General features: G+C 40.7%; 1 protein-coding gene across 6 annotated transcripts in view; it reads left to right on the top strand.

The window, feature by feature from the left end:
- Positions 1–22,573, top strand: part of Ptprc (protein tyrosine phosphatase receptor type C) — a 104,758-nt gene that overhangs the window by 71,909 nt on the left and 10,276 nt on the right. For all 6 annotated transcript variants that reach the window (XM_042701283.1, XM_042701287.1, XM_042701286.1 and 3 more), the window contains 16 exons: positions 671–790; positions 4,003–4,167; positions 5,880–6,088; positions 7,454–7,514; positions 10,416–10,524; positions 11,534–11,568; positions 11,994–12,103; positions 12,998–13,088; positions 13,181–13,257; positions 14,956–14,992; positions 15,086–15,183; positions 16,376–16,501; positions 17,878–18,035; positions 18,592–18,727; positions 20,541–20,690; positions 21,742–21,832. In XM_042701283.1, the coding sequence (XP_042557217.1) occupies positions 671–790; positions 4,003–4,167; positions 5,880–6,088; positions 7,454–7,514; positions 10,416–10,524; positions 11,534–11,568; positions 11,994–12,103; positions 12,998–13,088; positions 13,181–13,257; positions 14,956–14,992; positions 15,086–15,183; positions 16,376–16,501; positions 17,878–18,035; positions 18,592–18,727; positions 20,541–20,690; positions 21,742–21,832 (1,773 nt within the window). The remainder of the gene's footprint in view (positions 1–670; positions 791–4,002; positions 4,168–5,879; positions 6,089–7,453; positions 7,515–10,415; positions 10,525–11,533; positions 11,569–11,993; positions 12,104–12,997; positions 13,089–13,180; positions 13,258–14,955; positions 14,993–15,085; positions 15,184–16,375; positions 16,502–17,877; positions 18,036–18,591; positions 18,728–20,540; positions 20,691–21,741; positions 21,833–22,573) is intronic.

The raw sequence follows: 22,573 nt of genomic DNA, 5'->3' as shown, positions 1-22,573 counted from the left end.
GGCAATTAGAATTGGGAAGGACAGAGGAGACTGACGGAAGGGATGACCTTCATGATCTGACTTGAACGGAAAATTTTGTACAACTAGTTACAATAAAATACAAATAGGCAAATAGGTTGTATATGCACTCTATGCAAGAAGCTACTAATAACCAATATAAAAAGATGTTCAATGACATGAGCCATCTGAAGGTAATATTACAAATCCCCCAAGAAAGCTACAATTTAAAAGACTAACAAGAATGTCGGCAAGGATGTGAGGTATGACTGAGTAATATTCTGGGTATTTCTCGAGACATAAATGTCCATGAGACAATGAAGATCCGGTCATAGAACCTCCCTTCTGGAAACAGCTCAACTAGACATTGACCGTTGAATGATGATGTAATGTCCTAGATTTTTCTAGTAGAAGGTCTAGAAATGTCAGCACTGGGACAATAACACATACAAGAGCAGGGGGTGGCTCTTACGTATCTTCAAGTTATAAATGCTGGGGGTCCACTCTGAAGTGACCCTTCTAGGATCGTTAAAGCAAATCTAGTGAATCCAAATAGCTTTCCATAAACCTTACTCTTCATTCACAACAGCTGTTACCAATGAAGGTTTGCTGTGTAAAGATGATTCGTTTCCTGCCTTATTTTTGACGTTACCTATTCTTTTTCTTTGAACAGTTCCAGAAAAGCCTAAGAATCTTATTTGTTCCGCCATAAGTGCAAGCGAAGTATCTGTAACCTGGACACAGCCTCAAAATTTACCCCACGGATTTATATTATGTTATCAGAATAAGTCAGGTAATAACTGTGCAGAGCTTAATTCCAGGAAAGGAAAACGAAGAATTTCAATTTGGATTAATTTCTTCAGCCAGAGTTCTGGCACAGAGTCTGTGAAGGCCCCTGATTTGCCTTAGTTTCTGACCTGCCTTTACTCCTAAAGGGATTTTCCAGCCCCAAATGTAAGAGAACTCCAGCACTTCTCTAATGCTTGCTTATTTATCTGAACCTGTCTCACGGCCAGCCTTCATGCTGCAGCACGTGGGAAAGAAAGTCCCTGACAGATAGCATCCATCTTGGTCTGCAGATGTTATTGAAGCCATTTGTCCTGTCTTGAACTCTTCATCTAAGCTGTCAGACAGCAAGCAAAACCCCCACACTTCTTCCAGAATTTACTATTAGTTCATACACCCAATACACCCAGTGTGTATTAACTCCAGTAGTAGTTACTCACCTAATACTAGGTGAATAAAGATGTACGTATGGATTAGACAGGGCAATCAGTTTAGTGGGATCTTGGGTGGGTTTTGTTTATGGTTAGACTACTGCAGCAATTAAGCTATGGCTAGATCAAACCTGAAATCCTTAGATGAGGTTATTTATATAAGAGAGCAAACGTCCCCTGAACAAGGTGAAGTATCTAGAATGTTTGTAGAAAGCAGTGGGCATTCGTGAGGTGTCCCGGGTCTCTGGAGACAGCCTCCTCTCTGATCCCGTTTCCACGGGCCAGGGGCGGAGTGAGCACCCCCCATTTCCTTCTCTGTGTTTGGTGGAAAGCAGCCAGGTGTCCCCCTCAGGGTGTGCAGTGTGAAAAGACAACAACCAGGCCCCAGCTGATACCTGTCAGTTCATCTTTTCATAAGATACCCCTCCCGCCCCCCGTGTTTAAAATCTGAACAAAGTCGTCATATGGAGCTCATAGACATGTAGTTTTCAAGTCAAATATGATGATAAGAAACAACTAACATGAGGCAAGGGGCCTGAGAGTTGGAGGCCAGTGCGTGCTACGTGAAGAAAGATAGAAGGAAAGGAAGGAAGGAGGGAAGGAGATAGTGGGAGAGATAAAGAGAGGGGGAAGGAAAGGGAAATAGAAAAAGGAAAAGAAGGAAACGAAGAAAGAAGAAAGAAAGGAAAGAGAAAAAAGAAAGTGAGAAAGGGAGGGAGGAAGGGAAATAAGAAATAGAAAAAGAGCCAGGCACCCCTGGCCCACGTCTGTAATCCTAGCTACTTGGGAGGCTGAGATCTGAGGGTCATGGTTCAAAGCCAGCCCAGGCAGGACTGTCTGTGAGTCTTTTATCTCCAATAAAGCACTCAGAAAACTGGAAGTGGCACCGTGGCTTTAGTGGTAAAGTGCTAGCCTTGAGCTAAAGAGCTCAGGGACAGCGCCCAGGCCCAGAGTTCAAGCCCCACAATTTACAAAGAGAGAGAGAGAGAGAGAGAGAGAGAGAGAGAGAGAGAGAGAGAGAGAGAGAGAGAGAGAGAGAGAGAAAGAGGGAGGGAAGAAGGAAGAAGAGGAAAGAAAGAAATAGAAGAAAGAAAGGGAGGGAGGCAGGAAGGAATTGAAAGAGGAAGAAAGGGAAAAAAGAAAGAGAAAGGGCAAAAGAAAAAAGAGAAAAAAGGAATAAAGGGAAGGAAGGAAGGAAAGAAGGAAGGAAGGAAGGAAAGAAGGAAGGAAGGAAGGAAGGAAGGAAGGAAGGAAGGAAGGAAGGAAGGAAGGAAGGGAGGGAGGGAGGGAGGGAGGGAGGGAGGGAGGGAGGGTGTAAGGAAAATACACTGGAGATTTTGGCGATTTCAATGCTAGTCCTATAGTGACCTACTCCCTCTCTAACATGTTTTATCCTTTTTTTTGTTGTTGTTGTTACTTCATCTGACTAATCATTAATGTCTGTGCCCAGTGAGTTTTGCTTAGCAGAGTGGACTCTTCTGCTGAAATGTTAGAATATGTTGAAATAAGTCTCTTGCTCTTCTTTGAATGCCCATCCAGAATCTAGTGTGCTCGCCAGCAGGTCTCTAAACTGGAAACAGTTTCTTCCTTCTCTGCCAGCATTTTGTCTTCTCCTTGAACCCGTTCAGCTTCACTGTCCTTCAAAGTGAACAACGCTGATTGCTGTATTGGAGCAAAGTGTTGCTCACCCTCCCGCCCCGGGATGTCCTACAGTGCTTAACTTAGTTTGGTAGCATGGATCTCCCACTGGCAACCAAATGAAGTACGGTAACTGTGCTTCCGTGGAGAGTTAAGAATTGGAGATTAAGGAAAATTGGAGATTAAGAAAAGAGATGACATGTATATATATATATATATATATATATATATATATATACACACACACACACACACAATGGAATTCTATGCCTCCATCAGAAAGAATGACATTGCCCCATTTGTTAGGAAATGGAAAGACTTGGAAAATATTATATTAAGTGAAGTAAGCCAAAAGAAACATAGGCCCCATGGTTTCCCTTATTTTCAATAACTAGTATATGTCTGGGACAAGTAGAAAAGGTCAAAAGCTATGTACATATGACCAGATAAGATGAAGTTAAGCAAAATGAACCCCAAGATAGGGACACACGTGTTTTTTTTCTTTCTTGCTATTGTTTCTAACGTATTTATAAGGTACCATGTATTTTTTTTTTGTTGCTTTGTATGTTCTTCCCCCACGGCATAACCCCTGTTTTCACTGTATTTGATGTTGGTATAATTGGGGGAGGGGAAGGGAAAAAACAAAATGTTTAAATAGGGATACAGGTTGACTCGTAACAATGAGATGTAGAAGGCACTATGTTGAAAAAAGGAACTTTACAGTTTAGGGGGCAGGTGGAGTGTAATTGTGGAGATGGGAGGGAAGAATGGTAGAGGAAAAACAAAGGAGGAGGCAACAATGTTTGATAAGAAATGTACTCATGGCCTTGTTCATGTAACTGTAACCCCTCTGCACAGTATTTTCACAATAAAAAACTTATTAAAAAAGATGATGAAAATAATCATCTTAAAAATTGTAACTTATTTGTTTTGTAGTCTGCACTGGGAGCAATATGTTCTTAGAAAGAAAAGAACCCATCTTTCTAAATATATTGGAACTTAGTCAATACTTTATGTACCAGATTAATTTAATATTAGCTCTCATTTATAATTGAATTTCTTTAGTGCATCTCTTGGCCATCCAGATTTCCCCATGACTTACAAAATGATTCTAATATCTCTCTCTCTATATATATATATTTTTTCTTAGGTGGGAGTAAGATATGCAGAAATGTGACAGCCAGCAACGCAAGACATGTGCTTGTAAACTTGGACCCCTTTACAAACTACAGCATATCACTGAAGGCCTACGTCATTGGAAAAGTACAACGCAATGGAAGTGATGTGCAATGTGCAGCTCACACCAAAGCAGATGGTAAGTTCTGCGTTTTAGGGTTTTTTTGAAGCTTATTCCCACAAATAGCCTGGAGCACAGAATGAGTGTTTTGCTTCCCTTGAGAAATATATTGGCCTGATGCATTTCTTACTGTCAAAGCTTATAATAATTTTCAGCAAAGTAACATAAAAACAGCTCTCTGTGGTTCTGTGTTCTGCAGATCACCGTAAAATTCGTAAGGATAAAGCATAAGGACATATTCATCGGTATAATATGTAGGATTTCAGACAAATGAACACCTAACCAACTTAGACTGGAGCAAATAGGCATTGCCAGCTGGGATTGGTGGCTCATTCGTACAATGCTACCTATTTGGGAGGCTTAGATTGGGAGGATTCATGTTTGAGCCAGCCTGGGCAAGTAGGTGAGATCTCCTTCTCAGACACAGCTGAGCCTCTTGGTACATGATGCCTGTCATCCTTCTATACATGCCGTGAGAGGCTGAAATCAGGAGGAAGGCAGTTCCAGACTGACCAGGATGGATAGATAGATAGATAGATAGATAGATAGATAGATAGATAGATAGATAGATAGATAGATAGATAGATAGATAGCTCTGTTACGCTGCATCTCTATGGAAGAAGTGGAGCATTGTGTCATGTGCCTGCTATTGCAGCCATCACAAGAAACCTCAAGTGGTCCAGGACTGTGGTCAAGGAGAAGGAAGGAAGGAAGGAAGGAAGGAAGGGAAAGAGGGAGGGAGGGAGAAAGGAAAGGAAGGAAGGAAGGAAGGAAGGAAGGAAGGAAGGAAGGAAGGAAGGAAGGAAGGAGGGAAGGAAGGGAAGAAAGGAAGGAAGGAAGGGAAGGAGGGAAGGAGGGAGGGAGGAAGGGAAGAAATCCACTTGAGATTTTGATCATTTGTTTCAATGAGACATTCCTCAGGTCATCTGGTTATCAGTTTGAAAAGCCCAGGTTTTGGAAGTGGCGCTGTAGCTCAAGTGGTAGAGTGCTCGCCTTGAGCTGAAGAGCTGAAGAGCGCCCAGGCCCAGAGTTCAAGCCCCACGACTGACAAAAAAAAAAAAAGAAAGAAAAGCCCAGGTTTTGGAGCTCTTTGTTCTGGTGTTCCTGACTTTCTGTGCTATCACAGAAAGTGAAGTGTCTGCTGCCAGCCCCTGAGGAATGCAGCTAGCGGTGTATGGAAGGGAGGAAAAGCGGATCTGACGTTGTGTCACAAACCTCCCCACACACCCCGTCCCCCACCTCCTGGCCCTCCCCCGCCTCGCATTTACCTCTGGGCTCCAGGACCTCTGTATCACAGTGAGCAGGCGATTTACTTTTCAACCATTTTGTTGTTATTGCTTTTACTCAATCGTCTGTGCTCTCATCTGTGAGCTGGTGGCTCACACCTGTAATCCCAGATACTCAAGAGGCTGAGATCTGAAGATCACAGTTAGAATCCTGCCCAGGCAGGAAAGCCCATGCGACTCTTATGTCTAATAAACCAGCAAAATAAATAAATAAAGCCCAAATTGGAACTGTGGCTCAAGTAGTAGAGCGCTGCACCAGCCTTAAGCAAAAAACAAAAACAAAAAGCAAATGAGAGTGTGAGGTGCAAGTCCCAGTCCCAGCACACACCCAAACTCACCCCCACCCCAAATATGTACTCTCATCCAAATTTACACTTAAAACACCTTAGCTGTTTTGATATGGATTTATGAAATGAGTAAAAGAACCAATCTTGATCGGGCCAGAGCCTACCCAGGTCAACCACGTGACGGTCACTCAGAAGTCAGACAACAGCATGGCCGTCTCCTGCCAGCCCCCGAGCCGGGTGAACGGCCCCAAGACCATCTACCGCCTGGAAGTCAGGAGCGGGAACGTCCTCCTTAGGAATGTATCTCACAGCTCCTGCCAGTTCCTCGTGGAAAACCTGCACTACTCCACCAAGTATGAGCTGCAGGTGAGCTCGTGGCAGCGCCAGTTCACATGGTAACCACACTGCCTGGTGCCTGAGTGACGTCAGGATCAGCGCGCAGGTGCAGAGCCGGTGCTTCCTGACATTGCATTGTGATCGTTCAGCATGATCCCTGGGAGTGAAAGTTGTGGCTTTAAGCAATTGTTTTTTCTTAGAATCTTTAACAGATCGAAAAGAAATGGCTCTTCCCATGCCACAGATCACAATGCTTTCTGAGTAATAATGGTGACTTTGCCAAACTTATTCTGTGGCTTGATGGCTTGTTTGTGTTTTGGAAGTGTTTAAGGATGTTTCTAGCTGGGTATGGTGGTATATGCCTGTAATCCCAGCGGTAGGAGAGACACAGGTAGGAAGATAATGGTTCGAGGCTAGCCTTGATGATGGTTTAATCTATCATCCATCTATGCGGAGGCAAAGGTAGGAAGATGGCAGTCAGAGGACAACATTGGACAAAATGCACAAGTACGGGTGCCTGGTTCAAATGGGAAAGCATCTGTCTAGCCAGTGTGAGGCTCTGAGTTCAAATCCCAGTACTACCTTCCCCCACCAAAAAAATGACGAGAAGGAAAAGGTGTTCTACATGGCGTGTTTTTGAAATTCTGTTATTCCTCATTACGAGTTTTTAATAACTGACTAGTTTTGGAAAATGTAGAAGCTTCCTAGCTCAATGTGAATAAAAGTTTGTGAATGTTCAGTGAATAATAGAAATGTCATGACATCTAAAGTAGAACCTTACACCTATATTTGCCTCATTTTTTACATTTTTCATTAAGGGATTCCAGTTTCAGATTTACTGTACACAAAATTTATATTTTGCCAAGATTCACATTCCTGTTTATTTCTTTCAGTTTTCCTATATGTCTGCATTATTTTTCCTTATTTGAATTAAATATTATGGGACATACGTTTATTATATCTATCTTTTACTTTACTACCTCCATTGCACTCAAAATTATGTGCATTTTATGTGCAACCCTCTTATTAGTACATGGCTGAATTTCCTTTCTTTGAGTAAAATGGGAAAATATTGGCATATTAATAGTAAACATCAACCTTAAATTATGAGTCTTTGATGTATTGGACTTTATTTTTTTACCCATTTGTATTTAGTTATTTAGTTTTGCTGCTTGTGTTACCGTTACTAAAAATAATTGAACGTGGTTTTGTGTCTTTCAACTGCTTTTTCAAAAATGTTCAGCAGCAATCTGTTTCAGCTTTACATTAGAGAAAACCATCATTTTTTTTTGAGGAGAGTAAACAGTATTACATGAGAAATCATGTGTTTCACATTGTGCAAGGTGCATTTCCATTGGAAAACTAATTTGTTTGCTTTTGATTGCTGACGTTTAGGTCTATGTGTACAATGGGGAATTTTCTGGATCTCCAGTCACTAAATACCAGTCCACATCCTGTAAGTCCTTCTCACCTGCTCCTTACCTCCGTGCAGGCCTTACCAGCTAGATCCTCTCATAACCAAACTCACATTCAATGATGTCACTTGTGTGTCTTCTGCAAGGTTCTATAACATTTAGAAATTTCAGGCAAATCATCGATAGGTGAATGTCATATTAAACATGCCATATCTTAGGTTCAAATTTAGAGATTCCATTGTGAGAGTCATAAAGGAATTATAAGAGGATGTAGCTACATGGACTAATGAAATCTGATTTTGTGAATGACCCTTTTCCCCTGTTTCAGAGATTAGTCCCTTTTTACCTCCGTTTGTCTTTTCTTCTGTTTGTGAAACTTGGCTTGTCAAAAGTGAGCATGTGTGTGTGTGTGTGTGTGTGTGTGTGTGTGTGTGTGTGTGTGTGTGTGAGTGTGTGAATTTGTCCTGGTTTTTGTGATTGAAGATATATGTGCACCCAAAACACTATGGCTGTTTAAATGTCTAGTAGCATTATTTGAAATATTTTAATCCAAGTAAAGGTATAAATTAAAATATCCCTTAATTTAAATGTCATTATAATGATGAAAATAGCCACCACATTTCACATCGTTCTCCACCATGCTCAGCTCCTGAGAATGACCACTTTCCAATAGATCTGTCCAGTGCTCCTGGTAGTTTTCTTGACATATCTTAGCATGATAGCACACTGCTCTTCAAGAGTAATGAAGACAACTCGACCTTTGACTGTACCATTTCCTGGCCTATGCATCATATTCACTGCAAATCTTGTCCCTAGGCCAGAGACCCAGGAAATATAGTTAATGGTATCTAGCCTGTTCTGCAAGCTCTTTAGATGATAGATTCCTCAGTTTTCTCTTGCACTCATCAGAACTTGCTGAGATTGCTCAGCCGTGAACTTCCCTCCTCTCAGTCTGTTACTGTGAGTCTGTACTTCCACTGTACTTCCACTCTTCACTGTTCCTAAGTTTCTGGAGGAGGTGGAGTCTTTCTGTGTTCATACCGCAGAATATATCTGAAGAATTAAGTAATGTGTTGTTATGGAACTTACTGAACTAGTATCTTTGTAGAATCCATCATAATTAGTGACGCTGGATACAACATTCATTTATACCCATTTGATACCATGACTCTAAAGTCTCACTTCAGGCCGTTCTGTGTTTCCAGGGCATCCTGTTTTTGTTTTTCAATCATTGACATGAGAAAGATGAAATATGATGTTTGTCTCTGAGTTGGTCTTCATCCACAAGATCTGGAAACAATCATGTTGATACACACAAATATATTCACACATATATTGATATATACATATACATAGTATATATATGCACATATATTCATAACACTAATCACTGGTATAAATTAACAGTTTTGTAAAAGTAATTTGAGATAGCCATACAGCAAGAAATCATTACAGCTTTGTAAATAATGTATTTTGAAACTCTGGAAAGTAATGCTCCTGTTTTGTTTAATTTTCTCAAGATGACCTTGGCTATTTGGACTTTTTTTGGTGGTTCTATATCAACTTTAGAATTGCTGTTTCTGTTTCTGTGAAACTGTTCTTGGTGTTTTGATTTGAGGTTGCCTTGAATTCCAGATTGCTTATGGGAGTATGGACCCTTTAGTAATATTTACTCTTCTACTCTCTGAGCGTAGATGATTTACAGTATTTTGTGTCCTCAGTAATTATTTTCATCAATATTTTTTACTATTTTCATTGTAGATATTCTTCATCTTTTTGGTTATACTTTGTCCTAGCTATTTTTGTAGTCATTTTAAATTGGATTTCTTCTTTGGTTTCTGTTACAAGCGATTCTCTACTGTTGTGTGACAGAACTTCTGCTTTTTGTGTGTTGATTTTGTATCCCATTTTTTTAAATTTTATTTTATTTTATTTGTGAACATACTGTACAGAGGGGTTACAATTACATGGGCAGGATAATGCTGTATCCCATATTTTTTTTGGCCTATTCACCACAATGTTTGGCAGATAATAAAACTCAGTAGTGTGTTTTAAACATTAAGAAATTAGTATTTACTGTGTGCTAGACACTGTACTTAGAGTTTGCTATGAAGCAAGTTATTTACCATCATTTCAGGAATTAAGGAACACAAGTACAAACAGACTAAGGATGCTGGCCAGCTTCCCAGAGAGGAAGTGCTGGTGGTATGAGTGACAGCTGAGCCATTTGGTTTTGGAGATGAGGCTGCTGAGTCACTGTATGATTTGGATGCATTTTGCTGTGGATAAGAACCAAGTGTGACATGTAATTAAAATTAAGATATTTCCAACACACAGCCTTTTCTCTGCCCTTTCCCTAAGAAAGGATATGAGTTAACATTGAACCACAGTGAAAATTTAAGTCCAGACAAGCTTTATCTTCCCAATCAAATGAAATAATTTTGCCTCTCGGTTATTGGTTATATAGATAGGGAGGGTGTAAGAGGGCTTATCTTGTGAGGCAGAAACATTTCTGATTGCCCAAGATGCCTTTTGCTTCTTCTAAACATAAACTTGAGTTACATAATATTTGTCTCTGAAAATGATAACTAGCTTGCCTCATGATACCTTTAGAGTGGAATGACTAAAAGAGAATTAATTCTGAATTATGGTATATCAGAATAGGGCATTATTTAATGGAAGGAAAAGGGAACGCTTTCTGATTTTCTAATTACTCTCATTAGCAGCAAATGCTTTCCTGGGTTCTGAATAAAATTCCAGAATCAGGAAATTAGATTTATGGTAAAAATTTTTAATTTTTAAAAACTCCACAATAAATGAAAAACATTGTTATGAGTTTGTAAAGGATAATTAATCATAATTTTAAACATCGTTATGAATTTGTAAAGGATAATTAATCATAATTTTTATCTTCCATTCTCTTCTTATTTTTCTATTTTTAGATAATTCCAAAGCATTGATTATATTTCTGGCTTTTTTGATTATTGTGACATCAATAGCCCTCATTTTTGTACTTTATAAAATCTATGATCTGCATAAGAAAAGATCCAGGTAAGAGTTGACTTGCTAATTTAAAATAAGGGTTGTAGTAATGGTATAAGTTTATTTCCACAGGCAGCAACAGAACAAGATTAAGATGTGACCTACAGATGACCATAGAACAGAATTGTAGATTAAAGACTTTGAGTGTTGTGTTACTGGTGTATACTATGTGTTCATATCTTCTATACTTACTAGTGAGATTATGGACTTACTAAGCAAATTGGATTGAAGGAATTTGGGAATGCCTGAACTAATAGAAAAGAGGGAAATAGCAGGAAAGTATGTTTATTTTTTGCCCAAGAAGAGCAATATATTAAGAAAAATGGGAGGATTAAAACAATTAGGAGGCAGGGATCTGAAGATCAAGGTGAGTGGGAGGCCAGAAGTGGGCAAATAGATCTAAAAGATTCTTATCTCCAGTTAACAAGAAGAATGACAGGAGTGGAGATATGGATCAGGTGGTAGAGTACCAGAAAAAGTTGAGCAAGAAATAGTTGAGCAGAAAAAGTTAAACAAGAGTGTGAGTTCCTGAGTTCAAGCCCTAGTGCACACACACACACACACACACACACACACACACACACACACACACACACACACGTACACTCGATCTCTGTCTCTGTCTCTCTGTTTCTCTGTCTTTCTCTGTCTCTTTCTGTCTGTCTGTCTGTCTGTCTGTCTCTCTCTCTCTCTCTCTCTCACACACACACACACACACACACACACACACGAAGCGATTTAGTCATGTATCTGAATTTGATAAAGAATTCTTGTTTGCCTTTTTCTCTTTCATTTTTTTAGTTCCCTCTAACTCCCTTCTCCCTTCTCCTTCCTCCTTCTTCTCCCATCTCTCACTCCTTCTGTTTTACTCCCTTCCTCTTTTCCTTCTGTCCACCTTGCTTCCATTTCCTCCTTTCCTTGATACATTCATTAAAGAAAATTAACTCAATTAAATTGAATGTCAACTGAATTCAACGTGTGTTACAAATATAGAAACTTACATCTGCTATTTTCTCAGCAATTTGGATGAACAACAGGAGCTCGTTGAAAGAGGTAAGTGTACATGACTTTTCTTGAACACTACTCTGTCTTGATTTACAATCGTTCATGAGCAAAGGCGGAAATAAAAATATCAAAAAGAAAAGATATCGTTAACTTAAGTAAAATGTAAGAAGAAATGGATGTGCTCATCATGGCAGTATTTGGCCTGGGATTTCCTCTAAGTCGTAGACAATGGGGAGATATATTCTAGTAAAGGGCACCATACAAAGCCAGGAGAAGACTGAAGTAGAAGATTTCGGGTACAGTGATTTATAAGCAAATACTCACTTATCTGGGAATGAGATTTCCCCGCCAGAACATTTGTGAGGAGAGAAAGAGGCAAAGGGTTCAATCCAAGCTGCTGATTTTCTGAAATTAACCTGTGTGTCTGCTGTGGTGGCCATGCTACTGGTTTTGAATCATCATCCTCCCTACAGATGATGAAAAACAGCTGATGAACGTGGAGGCCATTCATGGCGATATTTTGTTGGAAACTTACAAAAGAAAGATTGCCGATGAGGGCCGGCTTTTCCTGGCTGAATTTCAGGTACGCTGTGTCCTTGGCCTAGGACATGAGAATCAATTCAGTCAGCAGGACAATAACATTGCATGTACATTTCTATAGCCATTGCTTTTTTATTTTTCTTTTGTAAATAAGGCGGACAGAAGAAGTGTATTTGAAAGGGAAAGAAAGACAGAAAAGTAGATTCTCTGTGGAGATGACCCAGATGTGGGAGTCCAGTGGAGCCCTGTCTGAGAGCAGTTACCGTAATAGTGGCTCTTCCCCTTCCTCCTCTGGGCTTTGTGCCCCATTCCTGGATGGCTGTGCAGGTGCTGATCCAGCCCTTGCCACTGGTTGAGTGGGAGTGCAAGGCATTTTGGGAAGAAGCGCCCTGCTGGGCCATCTGTCTGCCAGGTGTCCTGTCCTCCACTTTCTATCCTGATCTTCCCAACCACGGAAGCCTAACTCTCAAGCCACTGCCTTCATACATTATTCCAGACAATAATATTACCAAGGCAGATAAGAGTTTGACAAGATCATAGTCTGAAGCTAGTAGCTATGTTGCTGGAATGTCTTACTTCATTGGGGTCAAATCTCTCACAGAACCTATTTGGCTCATTTTGTACTTGTCCTCTAGATAAATATCTGAGCTCCCATCATTGAATGAAGTTTAACGTGACACAGCCACACGTTCTAAACTGATCAGTTTTTGACAAGCTCTGCTCCAAAAGTGATTCATCATTTTCTGTTTTTACAAGGCCCAGTAATTATTTTTGCAAAATTCCCAAGACCCTCCATTTTAGCGGCCGCGTGCAAGTTGTTTATCAGTGTAAAGGAAACGTTTTGCGGGATGTGTGATTGACTCGGGGTGTTCACTGGCAAAGGGAAAACCCTTTTCCCACAATCTATTGCAACCCAAAGACTCTTTGTGTCTTCCAGAGCATTCCTCGCGTGTTCAGCAAGTTTTCCATCAAAGATGCCCGTAAGCCTTTCAACCTGAATAAGAACCGCTACGTGGATATCCTCCCTTGTGAGTACTTGTGGACAGGTGAACTTGGCTGTTCAGGCTGCTGCATTGCCCAGTCTTTCACTAGCCTCTTCCTCTTTTCCTTGTCTGAACAGATGATTATAACCGGGTTGAACTCTCTGAAATAAATGGAGATGCAGGGTCAAACTACATAAATGCCAGCTATATTGATGTGAGTACACCGGCTGCAGTCTGTTTCTACCTTCCCCTCTCACCCTTGACAGTTCTCCTTCTGCTTGGAGCTAGGCACTCCATTCGGCCCCTTCCTTGTCTTTGCAGAATTTTGGAGGAATTAGTACAAACGTGTTGAAGTAAAGCCCCTGTCATCATTAAGACACACAACACAATTATCTGTATTTACCAGAACAGTAATTTAGTATATGCACATCCATCCTAGGTGCAGCCTAAGATTTTTCCTCTTGCCAAAAAAAAAAAAAAAACCCAACAAAACAAAATTATGCTAAAATGAGTATCCTCGGGTGCCTGCTAAGTGCTAGGTCGTGAAGAAGTGCTCTGTGCGTGTGTTTCTAGAGGAATTCTGCGTCTGCCCCACAGAGCCCCAGGCACTGCACTCGCTGGAGAAGTGAGCAGGATGGTACAGAGGGATTCCTGTACACACACCTATTGACTGTAATACAGTTGATTCTGGGGAAAAACTCAGTGTAATTCTTTAAAGGGCAAAATCAACGTTCAACAAAGTAAGCAGCAGGAGACAGGTGTGATGGGAAGTGTCAAGTGAGGGGGGGTTCTGAAGAAGAAAGGGGGGGAATGCAGTGAAAATTCAGTGTAGAGCCTACAACATGAAGAGAAGTGGGGGGGGGTGGAGGGTGGAGGGCGACGAGAAGGGAGACAGTGACCAAGCTGCGCTGCGTTCATCAGCTGCGTTGGTGAATGGCAGCTCCTTTGTACAACTGCTTAAAGATAAGGAGTTTTTAAATTTCAGAATCAAAGAAGCTGAAAATAAACAAGTAACATGAGAGATTTTGAAACGATTTAGATAGGTTCTGGGAACAATACTCACCTATCATTTCTGTTCAAGTATAAATAGTAGCTATGGGATCCGGTCATCATTTTGTTTCTCTACCGTGAGCCCCTGGAAAGGAACTCTCTTCAGCTTTTAGGTAGGGACTTGATCTATTGTAGCCACTCATGAAATTTCATGAACATGAAACTAGTTGTGAATTCTGTGGCTCCCATGTAACCCTTCATTCATTGGCAAAGCTCATCTCTTTCTCTTTGCTTACTACTCAGGAAAATTTAACACTTGGGAGGTAGTTCTGGAACAAATTAGTATATGTTCTCTGTGCTCCTTGTCAATCTTAGTGACAGAAGCAGACATGATAGGCGATGAAGTAAAACTTGTGTTTTCTCGTTCTTGGAATTACATAGAAGGACGCTAAAGAATTCGTATATTCCATTGGCAGTTAAGAAGTAGGGGGCTTAATTATTTAATTAAACTCCCAGAGAAGTGTAATGGAGGAAATTGCGTACGGATCCACAGGGTAACCACAGGACTGGCAGGAAGGCCTAGATAGTGGCAGGTTGCTCGGTAATGTCTGGAGGAATATTAAATATGGCAGTGTCTGGAATACTCTGGTAAATTTCTTCACCATCCCAGATGAGAATGAAATGTATAGCAACAAAAAAAGTGCGTGGAACTTATGAATGTTGCTTGCAAATGTTAACTAACCTGTTTGGGATAGTGAAATGTCTCCTCTCATCCCTTTCATAATTTTGTTATTATTATTTAATAATAAAATAACAGGAAAAATTACAGGCAAGAAATGGCTGATCTCAACCAACTTCTTCTAGCTCACAATTTTTCACATTAATGAAGGATTGACAGTTGATCTCTGTGTGTTTGAAACAGGGCTTCAAAGAACCCAGGAAATACATTGCTGCACAAGGTAATTCCTTTGATATTTTAAAATTATTCTTGAAAAATCATTTCCTTACCTTGGAAGAAAGTATGTCTCACCTCACGTTCGTTGGACTCTCAGGTCCCAGGGATGAAACCGTTGATGATTTCTGGAGGATGATCTGGGAACAAAAAGCCACGGTCATCGTCATGGTCACGCGGTGTGAGGAAGGGAACAGGGTGAGCCCAGGCTGGGCTTGGGAAAAGAACATGGCGGACTGCATTTGGAGAGCCATGCGCATGGGCTTGTTGACACAATTGTTTCTCTGTTTTTCTTTTCTTTTTTTATTGTTTCTCTGTTTTGATCGGTGTTAATATTCAGTTAGATTTTTATAAATGTAGAAAAATGAAATGGTTACATATGTAAATATCTCTATGCCTACCATTTAAATACATTGGCTTCATTGCTAGGCTTTTTGCTCGGTCCTTGATTTTCTATTTGTGCCAATTTCAGGACTTGAACTCGGGGCCTGGGTAACTTTCCCTTAGCTTACTTGCTCAAGGTTGGTTCTCTACCATATGATCCACAGTTTTATTTCCAACTTTTCAGTGGTGAATTGGAGATAAGTGTCCTGCTGTACTTTCCTGCCTGGACTGGCATTGATCCTTGGATCTTAGACTGTTAAGGAGCTAGACTTACAGGTGTGAACCACAAGCACTTGGCTTGGGTCCTAATTTTTTGAGCATTATTTTAGTCCTGTGTTAACCTCATAAGTACTTGTGAATACTCCAAGCAAAACTGACCTGGGGCAGATAGTTAGGAAGACAGAGAGTGGGGTGTTAGGAGGAAAAGTCCCTGGGTTCCCACCCTGACCCTTGCCATCCTGAAATTGACCACAGCCATCCCTTCTTCTCTGCAGCCCACTGGGAACTCAAACATGCAGCTAGGTCTGGGAAGCAGCTAGGTCTGTCTGCTGAGTAGACAGAAGGAAATCCTTTAGGCCACATTAATGAGAAATGATAGGTTTCTAGCCCTGATTTAAGGTGGATAGGCTAATATCCTTGTAGAATGAAAGATGCATGTCATCATTATAATCATGATACTCAATGGGCATATGTAAAATGGACCAGATGTGACTTGGAGGAATGCAGGGAGCAGGACAGGTGGGAAAAAGTGAGGGAAGTGTGGCAGGAATCAAGATGCACTCACTGTACTTGTGAACTGATTTGTTGAATTGAAACCCTTTGTACAGCTACTCAAACATAAAGACGGTTATCATAACAAGAAGAAAGATACTTGTTTTAAATAAAATAACTTGCAATGGTTTTGAGAAATACAGATTAATGAATTTTTGGGTTGGTGCTTTTAAAGGTTGTTTTCTTCCAATGAAAAGCTGAAATCATTTGTGGGTGTTTTTTTTTTCAACGCTAGAACAAATGTGCAGAGTACTGGCCATCGATGGAGGAAGGGACGCGGTCTTTTGGGGATGTTATTGTAGAGATCAGTGAACACAAGAGATGTCCAGACTACATCATTCAGAAGCTGAGCATCACAAACGTGAGTTCATTGTATTACTATAATTTGGTTTGATATTTTTATAGGAAGAAAAGGCTGGAAGATTAAATGTGAGAAATTAAGAGATACCTAGAAACAGTCATTTAAACCATCTTGAGGAGGAGAAGCTGGGTTAGATCATGAACACAAGCTGACAGACTCAAATTTAAGTCTTAGTCCTTGCCAAATGAAAAGTATCTGTTATGGTAGACCCTTAAAGTATTTTTTAAAGCGTACGTTAGATGGTTTGAATCAATGATTAAGTTATTAAACGAATAAAGAGATCATCCTTATTTTGGGGGGGGGGGTTCTAATCATTATGGAAACAATTTTATGCAGATAGTACAATTCACTAGCATTATAAAGTTCTAACTATACAGAAGAAACAGAGCGCTTCATTCAGAAAATAAGTCAAAGTGACCTTTGTAATGATTGAAATGGAGGTAATGGCATATTGTATAATTCCAGGTAAACAAGCTTATAAAGATGGAAAGTTGGTGGCTGTCTTGGGCTGAGGGGTCAGAACAGGGAGTAGCAGTTCATTAGTCTAGACTTTCATTTAAGGGTGACCAAATGTCCTATAATTACTTAGTAGTGATGTGTTACTTTGTGATTAAAATCCAAACACTTTTTCATTAAAAAAATAGAACAAGTATGCAGGGAAAACTTTTAGATTTATGGAATATAGCTTCATAATCATGTTTGAAAACAAGAGTTTTTTAAAATAAAGAGTTGGATTGTTGCCTGCATTCCTTTTTGCAGGAGACTTTCAGTGATATACATTTGATGTTTTTTCTGGTAACAGCTGTCAGTCTGGATTCCTGTTCCTGATCAACTGAAATCTTTCCTATCGGAACGTTACACACCAAATATCGAATTCTGACTGTTCATTGTTTCAAGTTAATCATTCTGTCCACCTGGGGGTTAAAGTGTTAACTGCATACCATAATTAAGGAGACTTCTGTTTGTTGGTTTATCAAGGGGAAGAATTCTAAAAAGCTGCGTGAATGACCTCTAATGCTATTTCTCCAACTATACCCCCATACCTACTCCCACCAGCCAGTGCCACCCTACCCCCCATTTTGGGAGGTGTGTTTATGTTTGTTGTTTTGGGTTTACATTCCTGACAGGTCTTAAGAGTTTCAGCTACCACACCTTGCTCGACTGGAAAGGGACTGTTCCCTGTGGAGTGCATGCACTTCCGCTGCTAGTTAGCTGCAAGGAAAATCCAGCCATGGCTGGACAAACTTACCCAGCGCCCGAGGAAAAGGCCCTTTGATGCAGCTTATATTTGCACGATGAGGATTTTTGGTTTTACTTACCTAGTTTGCTCTGAGAAAGAAAAGATTACTCCAAAGATAAACATTCTCTTGTGATAGAAAAAAGAAAAAGTGGCGGGAAGAGAAGTGACGCACATTCAGTTTACCAGCTGGCCGGACCACGGCGTGCCCGACGACCCGCACCTGCTGCTCAAGCTGCGCCGCAGAGTGAACGCCTTCAGCAACTTCTTCAGCGGCCCCATCGTGGTGCACTGCAGGTAGCGGCCAGCTGAGAGTCCTGCCCGCTGCTCCACCCGGCCTCACCTCCTGACCCCACTCTACCCCCGTCCTCACCTCTGGCCCGTCCTCGCCTGGTGCACATTCTGCCCCCTGTCCTATCTGCACACCCTTCCTTTTGGCAGTTCCTCTACTGGGAAACAAGATGATAGGAGACACATACACCTCACTCAAGCCATTTCTTATAAGCTAACAGTTTGTAATTGAATACAGTCATGGTGTATGACTTACATTCCTTTTTTCTTGGTGGCACTGGGATTTGAGCTCAAAGAGACTCAGCTAGGCTGAGCAGGAGCTCTGCCACATAAACCCTCCAGAGCTTTTTATCTTTTGGGGGGTCAGCTTGCACATAGGGTCTCACTTTTAGGCCCTAGGCAGGCCTTGAACCAAATTCATCCTACCCATGCCTCCCACGTACAGGTGTGGTTACAGGTGTGCCCCCGGTGCCCAGAAAGAAACATACTATTCCCATCTCTGCTTCCTTTCATTCCTTCTCTTGCCACAACCCTGCCTCCATGTTTGTGTGTGTTTCCCCAGTGCGGGCGTCGGACGCACAGGCACCTACATTGGGATTGATGCCATGCTGGAAGGCTTGGAGGCGGAGGGCAAAGTGGATGTGTACGGTTATGTGGTCAAGCTGAGGCGGCAGAGATGTCTGATGGTGCAAGTGGAGGTGCGTCCCGACTGACAAGAGCGGCTCGCTGTGTGCTAAAGCTCTGCTGGAGCGTAAGAACGATCTGAGCACAAATAGAAATTCTCCCCCAACTTCCAACTAGACATGGTCTTACCTTGAAAACAATAATGTAATAACTGACAGCCATACAGACATTTGCATATAGGTGTACTCCAGAAAATATAGGAATGATGCATATATTTATAATGCAGCATGTAATGTATAATAATAATAATAATGAAATGCCATTTATACATGCCAGACTGGGGGGGGAGGGCATTGAAATCAGATTTGATCACATCTGGTAAAATGAACATGGAGGAGATACAACAAATAGCATAATGAAACTTCCGAAGTTCAAATCCTGCCATGAATTCTTTTCCCTGGTCATCATTGGACTTTATTTAATCATTTTATGTCTTAGTTTGATCTTTCAAAAAAAATGGAGACTAAGGTAGGCGTTCACCTCACAGATTCGTAATGCTGAGGAAAGGATACGGGAAGATGAATTGGAGGCAGAGCTGTCTCACCCACTTGGTAATTGTGAAGGATGGTTTATGAATGGAAGTTAGTGTTGAAAATGCCTGCGCTTGACTCAGCGGTAACACGTGTGGGCAGATGCCCCAGATGTGGGTAACGAGGAACAGGTGCAGGTGCAGAGAAGGACTTTGCAGTCAGCATCCTCCTTCAAGATAGCCAGAAGTAGAAAAGGCTCTACATGAGTCAGTAGGACGCTGACGAGGCACAGGATAGAATGTAGGCTCTGCACAGCCCCATGCCAGGGTACAGATGCAAGGAGCCATCTAGGTGTGTGCCTGTCTATGTCAGTGGGCCAGAGTGGAAACCCATGAGCCAATAAAGTCACCAGCTGTCACACAGGGTAATCTTGTCATCTCTTTTCATCCTTAAGAAAGCACACGAAAGGTCTCATGTTTCTGTAAGTAGATCATCTACAACAAAAAGAGCTATTGTTTTGTGGAAAAAAGGAAGGTAGAGTAGAAGGATCCACCAAATGCAGGGAATTAGATAGTGGTGGTTACATAGGTTTAACAGAAATACATCATTTTTTTTTTCTTAATGCTGAATTCAAACATGATTCGGGGCAGGGTGGAGTTTATATTTGAGGTTGGCATACTACATGATTTAAATAAGTTTCTTTCTTTAAAAAATTCTATAAACTTCACGAATATATTCAGAGGAATATGAACTTGCTTTATGTTATATACTATTAGAGTCATATATTATGAATTTCAAACGCAGTAGCAATCACTGAAAAATGTAGTGAATGAGAATTATTTTTTAAGTTTAGGAAGCAAATAAAAGACATACTGAATGTAATGAATACTCTATTTGGCAAGCTATTTTTATTTGGAAAAAGTGAAATGGGCTATTTTCATATTCCAGAGAGATGGAAGACACTTCTAGAACATTCCAGAACATTATCCCATTGTAGACATCAATCCTCTTTTTGTTTTTTTCATACATTGTTTCAATAGGAGCAAAGTTACAGGGACTCATGTTTTTTTTCAATGGGCCATAGAGAAATGGAAGGAGGAAGGGTGAACAAATGCAGACATGGTATTCTCTAGAAGCTGTGTGGAAAATGAACTCTGCAGCTTGTGGATAGGGATGACAGGGGAAACTGTGGGAAAGTGAATGAAGTGACATTTGTCCCAAAACAGATGTACTCATTACCAGACAGCCCCTCTGTACACCTTATAATAACAATAAAATTATATATATATATATATATATATATATATTTAAAAAGGACTATCAGTCAATGATCTGTATTTTTCCCTTCTTATTGAAGGCTCAGTACATCCTGATTCATCAGGCCCTTGTGGAGTACAATCAGTATGGAGAAACAGAAGTGAACTTGTCTGAATTACAGTCATGTCTCCACAACATGAAGAAGAGAGACCCGCCCAGTGAGCCATCTCCACTGGAGGCTGAATTCCAGGTAGTGATAAAGATTGAGTGTGGTCTGCATTCTGTGAGGCACTTGGCACAGTTCTTTGACCTGGTTCTCAACATAATAAAACAGAGACTAATGAAGATACCGAGACTCAGATGATTTAAAAGAAGGGCCTGGCTTTACACATCTATTATGTAGGAGACTTATTTAAGCCCAGAAGTCTGATCCTACTGTAAACACCTTCAACTATTCCTCATTAACCTGATACAAAAGAAACTGTCAAAACAAGAACTGATTTGTAGCCACAAAATGGGCCTGCCATAGGCAATATGGTATCTCATCTTGAAAAACTGCATCTGGTTTTGGTTTGCAAAGGAAATAATTAGAGATTTTATGACTCATTAGGAAGTTGAACTGGCTAGAGCTGGTAGACAGAAAGTAAAAGCCACGTATATATGTCCTGACTTATTTATTAGGCAATTATTCTTACAACTAATCTAGAATGTCATTGCCCATGGTTTCAGAAAGCTGGTGGAGCCGTCTTTTCAAACTGCTCAGTTGTCCACTTGAGATCTAGAGATGTACAGCTCAAAGCCAGCCAGGGCAGAGAAATCTGCCACATTTCATCTATAGGTAGTTAAAAAAAAATCAGGATGGAGCTAGGCACTGATGGCTCACTCCTGAAATACTGGCTACTCAGGAGACAGAGATCTGAGGATCGAAGATCAAAGCCAGCCCAGGCAGGAAAGTCTATGAGACGCTTATCTCCAATTAACTGCCAGAAAACTGGAAGAGGAGCTGTGGCTCAAAGTGGTAGAGCGCTTGACTTGAGCAGAGGAACATAGTTATAGTGCCAGGCCCTGAGTTGAAGCAGCATGACCACCACCACCAACACAGTCAGAATGGGGCATGGCACAATTGGTACACCACCAGCTTAGCAAGCAAGCAGAGTGAGCACAAGCCTCTGAGCTCAAAGCTCAGTACTGTCAAAAACAAAGATGAAATGCCTTTATTTCCCTAGAGGGTCTCATGCTTCAGCAATAACTAAGCTGATATCTAGATTTTAAAGGCATTTTCCTTTCTGTTTCCTTCTCAGAGGCTTCCTTCCTACAGGAGCTGGAGGACACAGCACATGGGAAATCAAGAGGAAAATAAGAAGAAAAACAGAAATTCTAATGTCATTCCATGTATGTTTTTTATACCTTATAAAGACGAGTTCATTTGGATTTTTAAAATTTTAATTGTAGTTATCTTTAAGTAGTTGTACAAAGGAGGTGCCATTTTACCAAGCAGCGTCTGCTACGGCCTCTTCACCATCCTCACCTTCAACTCACTCCTACCCTTGCTCTTCTTAATTCTGTAGAATTTAGAGTTCCTGACTACATTCTCTCTCCCTTCTCCCCTTTCCCCACATTCATCTTTTCCCTTTGGTCCCACCCGCCTCTTTTTAATTTGAGACACACAAACATGTGGTCTTGATTTTTGTAGTCTTTTTATTGTTATTGTAAAGTTTATGTACAGAATGGTTTATAGTTACATGCAGGTGAAGAGTACATTTCTTTTTGGACAATGTCACCCCTTCCCTCATTTTTTCCCCCAGTTTTTCCCTCCTGTGTCTCCACCCACAAGTTGTGTAGCTCATTTTCAACATAGTGAGTTCACCCTTTGTCCCTCCATTGCGGTGTTCCCTTCACCTTCCCAAAGACAGATAAATGAACAAACAAGACAAAAGGAAATTAAAAAAAAAAACAGCACCAAAGAAAAAGAAAACACCTCTTGCACTGGAGTTCATTTTGATACTCATATTCGATCTATTTTATATGGTCAGATGCACAAAGCTATTGTGCCTATGTGATCCTTTACTAAGAATAAAGTGATCTTGATTCATTGTTAATAGGCTATGAACTTTTAATTTTAGCAAATCATTT

This window comes from Dipodomys spectabilis, unplaced genomic scaffold, assembly GCF_019054845.1.
Source record: "Dipodomys spectabilis isolate Male_0828 unplaced genomic scaffold, ASM1905484v1 ptg000288l, whole genome shotgun sequence".
Classification (NCBI taxonomy): domain Eukaryota; kingdom Metazoa; phylum Chordata; class Mammalia; order Rodentia; family Heteromyidae; genus Dipodomys; species Dipodomys spectabilis.
The sequence above is the reverse complement of the archived record's forward strand: the minus strand, read 5'-3'. Positions and strand labels throughout refer to the sequence as shown.